The sequence below is a fragment of the Pagrus pagrus genome (assembly GCF_965226575.1).
Source record: "Pagrus pagrus genome assembly, chromosome: 6".
Taxonomy (NCBI): domain Eukaryota; kingdom Metazoa; phylum Chordata; class Actinopteri; order Spariformes; family Sparidae; genus Pagrus; species Pagrus pagrus.
This window is the reverse complement of record NC_140190.1, coordinates 15,797,437-15,815,529: the sequence shown is the minus strand read 5'-3', so window position 1 is coordinate 15,815,529 and position 18,093 is coordinate 15,797,437. Positions and strand designations below refer to the sequence as shown.

Genomic DNA, 18,093 nt, shown 5'->3' with positions numbered 1-18,093 from the left:
CTAGTCCTAAAGGAAAGCTGGATTACTCACTTGCTATAATCCCAATGAAATTGTTAGGATTTAGCTTGCGCTGCACAGCAGATGGCAACAGGCTTTTTCCTTCAACCTTGGATGTTGTAACCCCCCATTTCTACATGTAACACCCCTGCTCCTCCTTGCCTCGTGTTCTGGTAGTCTTGGTCAAAACAAAAAACAAAAAACACAGGAAGTTGTTTTTCAAAACATCTGACTACAGACTCTCCCGTAAACATATTTTGACATCTGAGACAATAAGAGATGGCATCAAGTGTCACCCCTTCTCTGTAAAATCATGTTATACGGTAAAAAGAAAGTGTGATTGGTAGGTCTTTACCTCAACAAGTGACAGATCAAGTAATGAAAAGGCAAAGAGTCCTTATCAAAAATAATTTTATTGATTCCGAAGCAAAGAAGAAAACAGAAAAAACACAGTGTTTTTGAGATGACCAGCCGCAGCTTTACATCGTGGACACAAGCCAAAAACAAATCCTGCTTATTCTAAAACCTCGTCCAGTGTGAACATATGCGTCGCTCCACAACACTTCATAAACAACCCGCGTGGTTTTTCTGTGGACTCAGCAGTGTGGTGTAATTTTCAAAGACGTGACATAACGCTCGGTGTAACGTACAGTACGTCACCTCTAAGGAGCTGATCAACAAAGGGCTAATCTGGTGAAAGTTAGTCACAGTATTAAACAAAAAGATGCAACAGTCAACAAACTGTAGAAAACCACAAAGTATTCTGGGAACTTTTTTAACCTTCTGATCATTAAATGAAATTCAGAGTTCAAAATAAACACAAAACTCTCCTACCTTTCTGGAGGGAAATGTAAGATATTAAACAAATAAAAAAAAAAGAAAATCACTTAAGAATCATCTATTTGAGTATTTTCGTTCAAATGATTCAAATATTTGAATGTATAAATATATAAAAATTGGGACAAAATTAAATGTTTTTGGTCATAGTACACAGGGACGTACAGTGGGAGGTCTTCGTCTGACTGTGAGATATTATAAAAATAAAAGAAATCACAATTGACTGTTACAAATGTAAGAAAGTGACAAAAATCACTCGCAACATTAGTCACATTTAAAAAAAAATATTGGGTTTAATTTCATCCTTCATAAGTGGTCAAACGGAATCAAAAGCTCAATTGAATGTCTTTAACTCAGGCACAAACCCTAAACAGAAACGGAAATATACATAAATATATCTATATGAACAGATTTTCCACAGTTGCCGCCTGATAAACTCTGGAGGCCAGATTCATTTTCAAAGATTTTGAGGGCAATTTTCCCTTCTCCTCCTCTCCTGTTAGACACAACACATCCACGAGTGCTGCTGCCTGCTCTGGCTGTAGGTAGCAGTTAAGTGGACCACCTAAGATGGCTCTAATCTTCACCCATCCCCTTACACTAACCCCGGCCTTAGCCTATGTGAACCTAATGAAAGTTAATCATGGCTGACTCAGGTGAAATTTGGATGCAGTTTGGTTCAGGGCAGGGCTAATTTAGGTCGCCGTAGCTTGTGGCGGTTTTTGAAGAAAACGAACATGGCGAGAAGACACATGGAGGACATGAGGTAAAGAATGACACACAGGCTGATGTCCACGTTGGAGAATCCGATGCTCAGCACAGACATCCAGCGTCCTCTGTGGCTCAACTCAGCCTCCTCATTAAAGTACCGGCCTGCCAGCTCTCGCTTCTGCAGCCGCTTCCTCTGCTGCCCCGCATCCAGCTCAAAGTCTGCTTCTATAGGCTGCAGGCCCACCATCCCGAGCCCTGCGTCCAGCTCCATGCCAAGGCCAAACACGGGTGCGGGCTCTTGCTCCTCCTTCCTCTGCAGGGTTCGTTGTTTGACCCGGCTGGAGGCGGCCAGCTGCAGCGCCTTGGCCTTGTAGTGCTGGTTGACGAACGAGTCGAGATCCACGATGTCCTCCTGCAGCTCTCGCATCCTCATCCCCACGATGCTCGGCCTCCCATGGGCCCGCCGCCGGCCTCGACCCACCTCCATTTCAGGTTTGGCCCAGGGGGTCGGCTCGGACGTCTTACCCCCGATCTCTTCTTCTGCTGCTGCTACTCCTTCCCCCCCTTCCTCCTCTTCATCTGCCATTGCTTCCTCTTCCTCCTCCTCCTCCTCCTCCTCCCCATCTTCTTGCTCGGTGGTTTGCGATGGTGGAAGGAGTCTCATGGAGTCCAAAGCCTCCCTGGCTTTCCTCTCTCCATGTTTCTGAGCTTCTATAGCTTCCTGCTCACTCTCATGTTTCTCCCTCTGCTTTGCCAGAACCTGGCTTTCATCTTCGAGATAGTCTGACAGGCCGAGGAGAAGAAAGACACATGTAGATTATTTCTACGGTCATTCACATCATTTTCATAGTATATAGAAGCATCAGTGTTCATTGTTTCTCTACTCATGTATTTAGATTTTTCCTTTGATTTGTCACCCATCTGTACATCAGTTCATCTGAATCGAAGGTGAACCTTAATTCAACTCAGAAACTCTGAAATCTCTTCATAAAATAAAGTGTGTACCTGTGAGGATACTGGCAGATGAGAAATAGGACAGGAGGAAGGGGAGGACCTGCTCATTGTGCCACCTGTGATCCCCGTTTTCCTTCACTGTGTGGCAGGCTGGACACATCTCTGGTGAAGGCCACTGTATCTTCGGGAAGTTGGGGTCCTCACTCAAAGCACCTGCGGAGATAGAAACACAGAAGAAGGGTCACTGTACTGTAAAAATGACATATTGTGAGAGCTGCAGAATTAAAAACAATCAGACTGATATGTGATATCGCTTTAGGCATTGCTTTTACAAATCTGCTTTTTGTTTATAAAGGTGTAGTGCTAAGTATAATTACACAACCTGGTCCAGTTGCCAAGTTGGCTTTGGCAACCATTTCGTGAAATTAGTAACCAATTCTTGGCCATTTGAGCATTAAACTCATAATCCTAGCATCCAAATGCTTTAAAAACCTGCGTAAAGTTGACTCTGGTCTTGTTTGGGCATTCAGTGACTCCATACTGAATGTGACTACGCAATCATGTTTCTGCAGCATTGATTTGCCAACGAAACCCACTTAGTTTCGTCTTCTGGGCCAACCTTTTCCTTAATTAGATCCATGAGGCCAACAGGCAATGGTTGTAGCCAAGCTACTAACTGCATAGTGTCTTGATTCATCAAAATACAGTATATGATGACTGAAAATGACAACCATATTTTCAGTTTTGGCTACCAAAAACTGACATCTGGTTTCCTGGCAACTACTTTTGAAAGTTAGTGTTGAGCCCTGACAAACAGTGTCATTACTTGATTATTTCCATTTATGACATTTTATACCTCTGTTCCACTACACTGAGGGAAATGTCACACTTTTTACTCAACTATATTTATTTGGCAGGTATAATTACTTTGCAGTATATAAAACACATTATTATATCAGATAATATGATGCACTGCTACACATTAAACTGCCTAAATGCACTGCATAGTATTACAAGTCCACAAAGCACCACGTGGACTCACAACAGCATTAAAATGCTTCTTACAGGTAATAATATAAGTTTAGCTGTGAGCAATTTATAATAGTCTTATATATCGGAGGTTGTTCTGCACATTAAGTACTTTTACTTGTGATACTTATGTACATTGGCTCTTTTTAAGTACATTTTTTCACTAAACAGGCCTCGTAACTACTACAGCTTTGTCAAAGTCTTTGTAAAGTATGTAACCTAACTTATAGGAGATGATATACAAGGTCAGAAAATGCTGCCTGGATCCAGATTCATTGCCACATACAGGAATCACACACAACACAAAGCGCCCAGTCAGCTGTTTCACCCATTGTTGTTTCTTTTATTCTCCTTGTTGGTGCACTGACTCGAGGATGTAAAGTGCTTTGAGGACTGGATGCAATCTGTGTTGAACCCATTTGATCTTGTCACAGTGCTCGTAAAAACTAAGTGCCTATATGCATATGTGTATGTATGTGTTTAAGTGTGTATATGTAAATCATCTGTCTGTGTTTGTGTGCATGTAATCTAGGGATTGATATTTGTGTGTGTGTCTGTGTGTTAGTGTATGTGTATTTATATATGTGTGTGTGAGAGAGAGTGTATGACAGGGTCTAACAATGATCAATGGGCTTCTGGGATGTCCCAGTGGGAGGGGTGGTGAGATAATAGATGTGGCCAAAGTGGACAGCTTACCCACACACACATAGACACACAGGCACACACAGACACACACACACCTTCTGTTTTCAGGCAGCAGACCTCGGTGCTGTGGGGCACCTGTCTTGTCCCTTCACACCCCTTTGAAAGCAGAGTCCAATTTCCAAATTGAACATGAGAGCAACAGAACCCTCCGAGGGGAGCTGCCCTGCTAATGAATTAGAAACTTTCTCCTTTAACATCTCTGCTCACTAACGCCTCTCGTCACTCACACACTGCACCCATGCAAACAGACTGGCTGAGGAATGGGGAAACCCACAATAACACAGGCTCGTACACAACAGACACACTCTGCATTCCGGCTGGGCGATATGGCCTTTAAACAATATATTTTGTTCTACTCTATATTGCGATACATGATAATATATCAGAAATACTTTATTGATCCCCGAGGGGAAATTGAGAAATATCTTCTCTCTCTCTACTCTCAAGCACTTCATCAATGCTTGATCAAACCAACACAATTTAATTATTTTCTGAATACGTCCTACAGATGTCAGTCAGATTTTAAATCCATTCCACACGTATGTTTATATTTTTGATAAATGCGTAATACACATGCACGCACACATACATAAACACAGAGTCTAAAGGTAACTCGTTATAATAAACATCATTAATACATGGTACATTTATAGTTTATTAGACTTAAGTTAATATTTATTTAATTTGTTACAAAAAAAGAAATGCTTTATGAACCATTTATTAAGTCAGGGCTCCAGAATAATTCTTTTTTTTTTTTTTACAGTGGTTGCACTAGTGCACCTAAGTTTTCCATTTCGGTGCACCTAACACATGATTTAGGTGCACCCTATAATACATTTAAACTTAACTTCTTAACACGTTATGTAAATGATTATAAACGACGGAAATACATTTTGTCTCTTCACTCAAATCAAATGCAACAAGAAATTGTGATAATGTCAACTGTTTAAAAAATAAACCTCTTAGTCTCAGGCGCACTGGTGTGAAAATGTTTAGTCGCACTTGACAGATTTTTGGGTGCATGTTTGATCAACAGTCGTACCCTGGAGCCCTGTAAGCAGATGTTGAAAGTTCCAACTGATGACTTATGACATTATGCAACTGATGTTAATAAACCTTTATAACTGCTTATTAAATAGTTTATAATGTTAACTGTTTGTTTAAAGTGATTTTTTAACTATAAATATACCATTTATTAATTAAGGTGAGTATGAGGTACCTTTTTACATTGCATGATTACCAGCGGGCTATTACAGGTCTGGGTGATATGAACAAAGTCAAATATCAAAGTATTTTTGACCAAATACATCAATAACAATATTGCATCAATACTTTAAGGATGTCTATGGATGTTTTAACAAAATATTAACATTAATATTTTAGTAAATAATCATCAGTAATGTGGGTACAAAGACTAAATGGGTAAAGGCAAGTATTAAAACAAGTAAAACATTCTGCTGAGTTCAGAAAATTAGGTCACTTTACTGTAATCCAGCCCTTAAAACCAGGACAAGACAACACTTGAGCCATATCACGCTATAACAATATCCAAAATATAATGATATAATATCAATATATTACCTTGGCTTACTCTGCACACTGCATATACACACAGGTCAGCATCCTATAATAGATTGCTTGTTGTCACCAACAGGCCATTGTGTGTGTGTGTGTACGTGTGTGTGTGTACGTGTGTGTGTCTGTGTGAAGAGTAAAAAAAAAAAAATGAAAAAGCAGAGCAGCAGCAGGTCTGTCACTTTACAGCACTGTCAATTTACATCCTCCACCACCTCCGTCCCCACTCCCTCCTCCCTCTCTCCGCCGCTCAAGATTAATCTCAGTCATATGCATGTGTGTATGTACTCTGCATACAGTACTTTACATAAAGGATACATCAATTTTACTGTGTCCTGATGGGCTGCAGCCTGCGGGTGTGTGGGGGGGCTTTTATACATTTCAGCAGGTGAGAGCACACACACACACACGTGCACACACACACACCCCAGATGCCTCAGATCTCTTCCCTTATTCTAATCAGCTTGCCACGTTTGCGGCCAGGGTGACTTTAGCCATACCAGCCATATTGAGATTGCCACAATGGCCTGTCACGGAGATGTCATCACCGCCGCGCATACATATTCATCAGGTATAAATATGTATTGTTCAGCACGTCAAACTAGCTTCCTCAGCACTAATTCTGTAAGTGAGGATCACCTACACTGCACGGCATACTGAGACATCATGGCTGCTGGGGAGTGCAGATGATGTCAGACATTTTATGCTCATTTAAATAATCGTGACAAAACCTAAACCAGGAATTCTGTTTATTGTATGACAGATCTAGCACCTCAGTTTTTTTTATTGATGCTGACTCAAATGTGTCCGGAGCACACATTTCCAAATTATCTAGAACTGCCACGTACCCAACACTGGTAGTGAATGTTAAGTTTACCTCATTAGTTAATTAGAGCACATTACATCATACGTGATTACAGAAATTTCAAGGTTGACGAGATTCCAATTCTGAAAAGTCCGAGGCAGATTTCCGACACAATACAATAAACACCTATAAACACAGTAGTCATCAATAAAATCACAGAAGTCAAACATCAAAAATAACATGTGCCACGAACTTAAAAAAAGAGCCATTTGATTCTAATCACGATACTGTGACACTCTGGCTTAAGTCAAAGGTTTGCTTATTTGGTCTACTTTTGCTGGATTCATGTGTACCTGTTTTACCGTGTTCACGAGCACGGCCCCGTCGTGTGGTATTAATGACCTTGTTGTTGTTGTTATGCATTTGTTGACATTTTCAGAAATGAGGAGGCCATGGAAGTTCATTTTTCAGTGGATGGTCAGTTGATATAATGTAATTATAGAATTGTAGAGTTTTTCTTTTGGCATTGCATTTCCTGCATTATGTTGCCAGCTAGCTAGCTTGCTAAATTGTTAGCCTAAGAGCAGTGTTCTCACAACTTAACCAATTGAACACCATGAATACTGGTACATGACTTACTCATGTTGTAACCACAAGCTCGGTATTTCCATTTGAATGCACATTTACTAAATCAAATGTCTTTTGGACAACATGTATTATTTGTGAACTTTGGTTTATTTTGTATTGTAAAAAATATATTTCACAAGATGCTTTGTGCCATATCCTATTGTTCATAAAGATACTGGTTTATTTTTATGTAATACCAACATGTCACATCATTATATCAATGTATTGTGACATGTTGACCTAAGTATTTCATAACTATTTTCAGGAAGCAACACGCATGGCTGACAGCAAAAGTAACACTGCTGCTGGTTAGTTCCTAATATGGCATTGAATTTGGTATTGAAGTAATGCATTTACAAAAGCAAAGATTTACAGTGAAACTGGTGGTATTGCAAGAATACACTAACATCAAGAAGGGGACGACACACCCAACCAATTTTACCATCTCAGGTAGACATACCCAGTGTAGCACGCAGGAAGTCAACTGTTTTCATAAAAAATAATTAAAAAAAAACAAAAAACAAACGTATTTTCAAAAATTACAAAAGAGGTATTTCTCATTTTGTTTTTTCTTCAAGAGCATCATGATCACAAAAATGCGATATCATGGTCATAGTTCAAGGAACTGTCATCCACCCCTGTATCAATACTAAAAACTCTAGTACTGTTAATAAAAAACACAAACACCCTGTGAGCAGTGCTGTCCTGAGGTTCTGAAGGCAGCTGGGCTGCTGCAGCAGCTGTTTTTGTCTGTAGAAATGTGAATCAGTCTCAGCCTGTTGACAAGCAGCAACAGGAATGAGCTGCCACCGGTCTTAATTCTGCTGCTGCGAGGAGGCCGAGGGCCCTGGGGCCTCTTTGTTGCCAGCTAAATTAATTGTTCAGCCGCTTTACAAATAGCTGCTCTTTCATGCATGGCTGCTCCTGAAAGGAGGGGCGGGCAGGCCTGCTAAAGAGCTCCACTTTAGGCAAAGAGGAGAGGAGGGGTTGAGTGGATGGAGGGACGGTGTGTTCTCTCCTCAGGGAGACGCTGCCACTCATTGCTACAAACACAGCCAAACCCTCCACTCCTCCCTCTCTCTCCTTCTGATTCACCCAACTTATCCTCTGTGGACCCCGACTCACCCTCCACCATGACTAACTCCCCCTGCCACACGCCATAACTTGACCCATGCTTGGAGAGGCTGTGTGTGTATGTGTGTGTGTGTGTGTGTGTGTGCTAGGGAGGGGGAGGAGAGGATGGAGGAAGCGTGTGTGGCTTGTGTCGTGGTGTTTGCCACCTGCTGTCACACAATACCTTGGGAATTGTGTGTTTGTGTGAGTGTGTGTGGGCAAAGAGGGCTGGTTCCTGGGGGACCCATCCAGCGAGGATGCTGTGCTATTACTTGTCAAGCGGAGGATATGAGTCCCAGGGGACGGTGAGTGGAAAGAGAGAAAGACTGCCACAGGAATAGAGGGAGAGAGGGAAGACGGATGGATGATGGTGGCGGGTTGAATAGTGTTTAAGTGTCTGGGGAGCAGACACACGCAGGGACGGGTGTCCTTCTGGCCCCTGCTGTTCAGGACGCAAGCTGTCCCTGAGATATAAGAGGGGGCAGTCAACACAAACAAAAGATAGTGATTTAACAAAGTGGGCTGTTAATGACAGCCCTGCGCCTAATAAAATCATATGAATACAGACAAGGGAGGAGGGATGCTTGGGAGCTGTTTAATACTCTTGAGGCTGATATGCAGTGTAATATGCTGATACAGCATGGTCAAAAAAGACAGAAAAATGTATTTACAGAGCAAGAAAACAGAAGGATGGACTGAAGATTAGAGGAAAAACTAAAAATGCAGTAAAGGTACTTTCTGAAGATTCTCATTTCTGTGTATGGCTTACTAATAGTTAATAATTGGGTAAATATGCTAAGTTTACAAAGATAGACATTCATGTAGTTTGGGGTACAGACCTATAAGTAAGAGGTCCAAGAGCAGGATTTGGGGTAATTAGTCTAGAGGGATAAATAGGAAAGGGTTGATGGCTGGTGAGGCGATAGTTGATGGTCAGTGGGGTGTGGGTGAGACTCAAAGTAAGGGTGTGAGAAGGATGGAAGATGGCAGAGGGGGGTCAGGAGGAGAAAATGGGTGAGGCCGAAGCAGATGATACTTGGAGGACTAAGACGGGGTGACAGCTGGTGTCTGATCTGAGGATCCATCCTTCCTCCTCCCCTCACCCTCTTAGTCGTATTACAAAGACTAACTGACCATTAAAGGAAACCGGAATTGAAAATCTTCACCCCCAAATTGAGGAATGTTGTGCTTAAGATCGCATGGCTTGCATTGGCGGGCATGGAAAAGAGAAATGTGGAAAGGATGTGAGGGAAAAACCAAGAGGGACAGGGATGGCTTCACATGGAATCACAAGGACTTCATAACCTTGATCTTCATCATATACTGTATCTCTTGTATCGTGTCTAATGTCAGTTAATTGATTTTGTAATTTTGTCTATAAAAAGGTCAGAGTATAGTTCAAATGCGACTGTTTTGTCTAGCCAACAGATATCAAGTTTTTCAATGATATAAAATACAAAAGAAGAAGAGAAGCTGAAGGCAGTGAAACAGTGTTGTTTTTTCTTAAAAAAATTCTGTTGATCAACTAATCAATTAATTGACTTATTGTTTCAGCTGTACTTTTCATTTGCAGCGTACAAAATAATCGAGACATTATCACACTTACTTCAAAACATACTGAAAATTCTACCACATGGCTGAATTGCTTTATGGTGTATAAGGGTTTAACAAAAAAATATACAAGTTAACCTCATTTGAATGCATGCTTGTTGTTGTAAAGGTTTTTATCATGTCTTCATTTTGGTCTTCAAAACAAAAGCACAACTAGTCACTTCCCCTCGCAGACACAGTGAAATAAAAAAAAAAGCAATTTGGTTTGTTAGTTATCTCTTGGTACATGTCACCAAAAGTCATCTTTGAGTGTTACACACAGTGGGAAGTAGAGCAACAAATGACAAGGCTGTCAAACGGGTGACTGCAGTTCAAGTCTGCGTTGCCACCACAGGTATTTTTAAGGAGAACTGGGGATCTTTCAAAACCAGATATTTTTGATCTCCAGCCATGCTTTTGGCGACAGAAGCTAGTGTTTTGAAGGAGACCTCAGGACATTTTCAGCCGTGTTTGTGGCAACCAAACGAGACCATGATGTTTTCCAAACCATTACCAAGTGGTTTTGTGCCTAATCCTAACCAGAGCATAAGCACAGCAGTGTGACGAGAGAGAAATAGAAAATTTAACCCAAACAAGACTACTCTCCACGACAATTTGCAACATAAAGAAACGTACAGCTCGAACATATCTGTGGTTTTGCAGAAATGTACTGGCAATTGGGTTGAAATATATCCAATCAAATGTGATTTCAGGCGTCTAGATAAACCTGCCTATCATATAAATGTGCTAGACACTCTGTGGGTCATAGTAGCTACCAGAGTGATATCATGCGTCAGACACGACTTCTTATCTCAATACGGAGTCATATCGCTCCATATTTGCTAAGCCACACCCGACTTGTAATGATCCAACCACACCTAAAGGATTTGATTCATCCCATCCAGAGTTAATTCAGGAAAATGTCACATGATGGAAGTAAAGATGCTAATAACAGCTGTTTTACTGTAATTTTAAGAAAACCATGACAAATTAAGATTCATACAATCTGTAACTGAAATGACAGATTACAGGTTTGCATATTACAGATATGCAAACCGGCTACAGATGAGTGTGCAGACTCCTACCTGCCAGTCTGTTGTTAACTCGATTGTGTCTGGACCAAAGCCACAGAACAGCCGCAGACAACGTGTTCACCTCGTTCATACTCTCCCTCGCCATTGTCTCAAAGTGGCCGGCACACGGCCTGCAGCCGAAGAAGTTGCGGACATAGCTTCTCATCGCTCTCAGCACCTCCTGGGGATCTGGAGGGGAATGACATGAGGTCAGTGAAGTGTAAATGCAATTACCTCCTCTCAATAAGTAGAAATCAGTCATAATGTAAAGCACAATCTCATCCCCTTGTAAAGCTCATTGTTTCTATACATTAAATGTACTGTTAACCTGTGCTGTAGCCTGAAAGCTTGCTAATGGCAGTGTGTGTCCACAGCTTCCGGGATTCCCACGGTTATGTGGGCCAGGAGTCACAGAGAGCTGGGTTAACCCCATATTGAGATGAATAATCTATGCGAATGGGATAACCCAATCTGGAGATTAAATACAGCTAACCCTCTGTGTGAATGGTGGCCAGGCTGCTGTCTCAGGAATTCAACAGTCCACAAACATATTTTCCTGGAGCTTTTTGCTTTTGTTCTTGGCTTAGCAGGAGCTACAGAGGAAACGTACTGACGGTGGGAGTGTGTCCGGCAGTACGTGTCTATGTGCTCTTTATGAAAATAACTATAGGCCTGCATTTAATCCTTTACTAACGTGTTCACACCTTTAATAATCCATGCAGCATGTGTACATGAATGAGTGGACATTTATGTGATGGCCAACACTATACAGTATGTGTGTGTGTGTGTGTGTGTGTGTGTGTGCGTGTGCGTATCCACCCATTAAGATGGTGGTCTGTGGGGGGCCAGATGGACACCCCTTTTGGCCAGTCCATCTGCAGGTCACATGATGGTCCGTAAACCTCGGGATTAACCTCTGTGTGTGTGTGTGTGTGTGTGTGTGTGTGTGTGTGTGTGTGTGTGTGTGTGTGCGCGTGTATGTGTTGAAGGGAGATTAACGTCCCTGCCAGGAGTGGAGCCTCTGGTCATCTGCCTGTTTTATTAACCACTCACATTCCACTAATCTAACATAATCCCTCTTCACACAGCCACAATTAGGCTCAATCTTAGCTGTGATAAAATTACAAAACCTCAAAGACTTCTGGTCAGAACTTCATCATGAAATTCTGCATATACAGTATTTGTGTGTGTCTTCAGTCTGTTCTCTGTGAGATGTTAAATCACGTCAGAGTGAAAAAAAGCAGTCCACTAAACATTCCTGGGCTAATTTGTTTACAAAGCCCCACAAAGCCCTCATCCTCAGTCCAACCGTCATTGTGAACTTTCAATGCCCCTTTTCATTCACAGCGATGCAAACTCAGTGTGTGTGTGGGTGTGCGTACCGGTGCCTCCCACGTTCTTGGCCTGGACAGTGAGAACATGGAAGAGAGTCCACACCCCACAAGGGTAACGTCTCAGGTGAGGTTGTGAACCCTGACAGCCCACCCACCTCTCTCCTTCGGGCAAAGCAGTGTTTGGAGACTGAGAGAGAGGAAGAAAAACAAACAGACAAACACCAGTTACAGACAAATGGGAAGAGGAAAACAAAGACATAAGCTTAAAGGATAAACCGGGTGATATTCTATATTTTCTCATTGTCAACAAATCCCAAGAAAAGACCAAAACCAACAATGACCAACAAACTATTTAAAATAGTTGCAATCTTTTGCAACCATTTATCACTTATAGCTTACTGTTTAAACTTTTCTGCCACCTAACTAATTTCCACATGCTCTCAAATTGCAGCACAATCAGCTGTTATGACTGACTCAATGTGTGGATATAGTTACATATCAAATAACAATTTCCATTTTATTAAAATTAGTTGAGCTATCCACAATCTTTCCTTGTAGACTACCCCCTTAGCAATTACAGAGGTAGCCCCCTGGGGCTGCGAACAATTAATGGATAAAGAAAGATTATTTAATCCTGTTTGGTAGCTTACTGTTACTGTTCAGTAAGACTGAATGTGATTGGGTCTAAGTGCCACAGACACATTGATGGTTTTTGCATTTTTGGCATTTGTTGATAAGGAAAATAGTACAACTCAACCTCATCCTTTAATGAGACATTTCAAAGATTTTCTCAAAAGTAGAGCCTCTCCAGCACCTCCCAACCTGTTCAACTTAATGAAAGCTGTTCCTGGTAGTTTTCTGGATCAATAAGAAGTCAATCTCAGGTTAATGGCTCAGCCCTCCACTAATGAACAGAAGCTATCCAGATCTCCAACCACGAGCCACAGTTGAATCCAATAACATATTTTCTCTGACATAAAGTCGTTTCTCTTGCAGCACTGCATTGCCATCGCTGGCGTGATTGACAGGGTTACTCACATGTCAATAGTAAAGATTTGGTGTGTGTGTATGCGTGTGTGTACAGAGTCCATTTCCTCTGAGGCGAAGTCTATTCATACATTCCAATTGATTCATTGATCCATTGATTTGCCTGCTAAAAGCTAATGATGTAAGTAAGTGACTCTTTCAATTTGCGAGGGGCGGCATACTGGAGGCATGCAGGCTTCATTCCAAAGACAACAGCACATAGATCCTCAGCTGTATGTGCTGGCACTGAGACAAGGACAAAGTACATATTGAAATATCTGGATACTTATAAAATATCTTTTCATCTGGTCATACTGTGTGTTTTTATTGAAATGTTCAAGATCACATTTTGACATTTTCTTTGACAAATTAGGCATCACTTTGGTGCCTCTGAGGTGGTTTTGAACTGATTAAGTGGCCAGACTGACAAGTGACCTTGGTACCTCAGTGGAACAACAAGGCTACTCCCAGACAGACGTCCTCACATCAGTCTGGGTGCATTTTGTGATGCCCTGCTCTCTGTTCTCCCTGCAGCTGCTTATCTGTCTGGTCTCCCCTCCTCTCCCTTCTTTTCTCTGTAGAAGCCTGCGTGCTCAGGCTCACAAAAGTCTCTTCTTTTTTCTCAATTTGCATTTGTGTACCTCCTCAATGCAGTGTGTAATGGGCAGACCGATTCTGAATACAATGAATACCAAAGATGAAAGACAGACAAAAAAGTTAACGAAGAATAATTTGAATGTTGGCTTGACCATCAAGAATGAACAAGAAGCCCCAACTTCATTGCAATGATTAATTGGATATTTGTCTGTACAGCTCTGTCTCGACTCACCAGTGCTGAGTTATCCAGTATTTTTTTGAGTGAGTCATATGAAATCTCATCGCCAGTCTGGTTCTGTAGCCAACCGTTCATAGACCTCAGAAGGTTCATCACCACTGGACGGCCTGGGAAATACTGCGGACACAAAACAATAGAGCACAAAGGAAATCAATGTCAACTTTCAATCAATCAATGCAATGCAATCAACCGTTATTTTCATTTTTCATTTTATTAAACCATTCGCGATTTAGTCAATGAAATGCCTGAGAAATAATGAGAATTGCCCATCACATCTTCCCGAGAACCAAAGTGACATCTTAGACTGCTTATTTTGTCCGACCATTGAATTTACTATAATAGAAAACAAGGAAAGCCAGCATATATTTACATTAGAGAAGAATGTGTCAACTGAATGATCGATTCATCAACTAAAAAGTCTAGTTTACTGAAAAGCAAACAAAACTCCTGTGCCCTTATAATGTAGAGTTTATATTACATTTATACTCTAGCAAAAAGTTAGTCGAAATCTTTCATGCTCTAGTATTAGTTGTATATTTTAGTCAGCACATGGAAATGTATATGAACAGTTTCCACCACATAACAGCTTTAAAATACAGACTGCAAATGTTTTTAATTATGTATTTTCATTTGTACAGGCTTTATGAACGTGTTGCTTAACATGCACACTCCTTTGCCTGAAATAAACCTTTCAAATCAACATCCTCACCTCAGATTAACATTATTTTCGTCCTACAAATACGCACAATGTACCGAGCTGACATGCAATTCCAAGATTATTAGTTACCGTCTCATCCTCAACACGGTTTACATGCTGCACAAAAGTTGCGGTTTAAGTGTTTTTCCTTCTCAGCACCTTTAAAGAAAACCACAAAATGTCACAGCAGTTGAGCTTAAGCCTCTCCCTTCATTAAGATCCATTTCCTAAGCCACTAACAACCACTTATCCACTGGCTACTCAGCGCTTTCTCTTGCTGTGTATTTACATCTTTTCAAACAACCATGGTAACAACCACAACTGGCAGGAAACATGACCCTGTAACTAGCAGAAGTTAGTCTGTGAAGAGAAAGAGGAAATCCAGCTGATGGGTATCTGAGACCAGTGATGACAGGATGCAGACAGGCACAGACAATTATGTCTTCACACATTCGATACTGACAATAGAAACAGCTGATGTCTGGAGTGTTTAGACTGTAAAAGAGAAGGCAGCCCTTTAATTAATTTCAGCTAAATGTGCCTCCTATTCTTACTGTAAGCCTCTCTGTGGAACAATTTATGGTAATGGTCCGTTTTACCAGAAATGGACACAACAAAAGGATCAAGCTTTTTCCAAGACTCAAACAACAGACAAATAGACTATTTCCATGGTAACTTGTGCGTGGGCTTGCAACTACAGTAACGTTATCAATTGATCTGCAGGGTTTTTTTTTCTTTGAATAATTGATTACTGATCATTTTGTGTATAAAATGTCATAAAATTGAGAAAATATATAACATATTAAAAATATATAATTTCATTAAGATCAAGGTGACATCTTTCAGTGTCCTCTTTTTTGGACATACATTCCAAAACAAAGAGATGTTCAGTTTACTATTATGCACAACAACAAAACACAGCAATATCTTCACATCTGAGAAGCTGGTTTGGCATTTCTGCTTAAAAAAACATTAATAAGTGCCCATTTATTTTCTCTTGATCAACTTTATGATTGATTATCTAATTTTTCCATCTTTACTCACTTTCTTGAACACATTTGTGGCTCTTTTTGTGAGGACAGAACAAGGTAAATGCATAAATCAACTATCTTTTAATATATAGTTATTGTCAAAGTGCATGTGGCAATTTGAGAGGGAACAAAAACAACAAAAAGAGCTGACGTCATTCAACATATGGACCTTTTTTCATCTGCATCGCTGCGTCTTTTTAATTCGGTAACTACACCATTTGTTCAGTTAAATACACCTGCACACACTGCCAATCTTGAACACACGCACGCCTTTCAGTCCATGGCTCAGCCGTCTATTCATCACACTCTAACAGGATCTGTGTGTTACACCCTGACCACTTCACCAGACCTCAAGTGATTTGCTTAAACCTCCTTGTCCAAGGCTAACAGAGTCCTGCTCTGTCCTGTGTCCTTCTCTCTGCAACAGAGCACCTTTCCCCTCTCAGCAACTTGGCCTACAGAGAACTCATAAATCACAGAATTTCAACATATTGGTTAGTAACATTTTCCGTTTTCACTGCACTAGATCTGACCCTATCACAGGTGTATGTAGCTCTGTCCACACACACACACACACACACACACACACACACACACACACACACACACACACACACACACACAATACTAAAGGTGGGATGTAAAGCGCGGACAAAGGCCTCTAATGTGTGCTGCTCACTGCTGGGGAAGTGTTATAATAGGTTTAGGTCTGGATCTGGGGTCTGCATGCCAGCCAGTCAGAAAAGCTCATTAAACAGCCATATGAATTTAACCATAGGAGAAAACGCAGGTGTTTCCAGACTAATGGGCTTAAGTCAGCATCACCAAAGCAACACTATTCATGAGCTCTCTGGGCCTGTTGATCGCCTTAAAACACAAATGTTCACCATGTTAAACTTTTGTACAAAAAATGTGTAATAGTCAGTGTCATCCTGCTGTGCTTTTTTTCTCCCTGTCAGACTCCCTGGCCTTGATCACTGATGGTGCACAATGTCAATCAATATGCCAAATGCATTTCACAGACATGATGATGAATCATGTGAAAAAACAGTGGCATTGAAGGAAAGAGAGATGAAGACACGGCCTACATTGAGCTTATTTGTTCTCAGACACTTTGAATCTAATTTTGTAAAAAATACAACACCAGCGAGGTTTATTGTTTGTTATACCGAAAACAATATCACCTGTTTTCAACATCAGTGACTGTTAAGTAGCATCTTACAGGATGCACCTAACCCCATTTAATCGATTATAAGATGGAAATAAGTACTAGCCATTTTCACAGTTGTGATCATCAACTGGAATAGGTTAATATTGTGTTCAAACTGTCAACATTTTATCATCTCTACTAGATATCTCCCTCCATATTTATGCTCTCTGTTTTGAGAAAACACACACACACACACACACACGCAAATACACACACAAATACACACACACATACACACACACATACACACTTCCCCTCCTCTGACCCTGTATCCCTCCTGCCCCCATCCCAGTTGGACCATGACAATCCCCTTCACCCCGGCAATATGTCATCCCTGATCCGATTAGTATCAGCAGCACTTGAGAAACCGCAAGCTCCTTGTGTTGAGGGTCTCGAGAGGGAGGCATCTGTTGGCTGCAACAGGGCAGACATGGCCAGGCCTGGGGTAAAAACAGGGGTGAAGCCCCTTGGTAATGATCTAACTTCAACCCACACGGGGAAGAATTGGGGCGTAACCTACAGACACATGCCACAGAGTGGAAACCAGCAGCTTCATCTTTAAAGTCACACATTTACTGAGGTAAAACTACAACTGAAATCAGCCAAATTAATTGACAATCTTTTCAAGAATTGCGTACATAACAGTAATATGATCCTTATCACATGGACAGTTGATCTTAAGTAAAAACAGAGAGCGTCTTTGGAAATATAAGTGTATGTGAACATTATGTTCTGAGCCCTGGCGTGAGAAGGGTGAATCCTGTGTCCCTTTAGGCCAAAGCCCCCCTCTTAATTCTTTGTTTTATTCCCCTGCCCCTCTGTCCCCTCTGGGCTGAAGGGCTTCTTTCAAGAAAAGCAGGATAGAGGTGTAATCCTTAAAAACCTCGCTGTAATGCTCTCATGCTTCCCAAGATCCACTTTTTTAATCCTCATATACATGTAGA

The 18,093-nt window shown here is 41.1% G+C and overlaps 1 protein-coding gene across 1 annotated transcript in view; it reads right to left on the bottom strand.

The window, feature by feature from the left end:
• Window positions 1-391: 391 nt before the first annotated feature.
• The window catches only part of qsox1 (quiescin Q6 sulfhydryl oxidase 1), a 30,092-nt gene continuing 12,390 nt past the window's right edge, over window positions 392-18,093 (bottom strand). The window contains exons 9-13 of the mRNA XM_084355820.1: window positions 14,206-14,328; window positions 12,399-12,537; window positions 11,029-11,205; window positions 2,551-2,712; window positions 392-2,328 (exon numbers count right to left, since the gene is read on the bottom strand). Coding sequence (XP_084211946.1) covers window positions 1,514-2,328; window positions 2,551-2,712; window positions 11,029-11,205; window positions 12,399-12,537; window positions 14,206-14,328 — 1,416 coding nt within the window. The 3' untranslated portion in view covers window positions 392-1,513. The remainder of the gene's footprint in view (window positions 2,329-2,550; window positions 2,713-11,028; window positions 11,206-12,398; window positions 12,538-14,205; window positions 14,329-18,093) is intronic.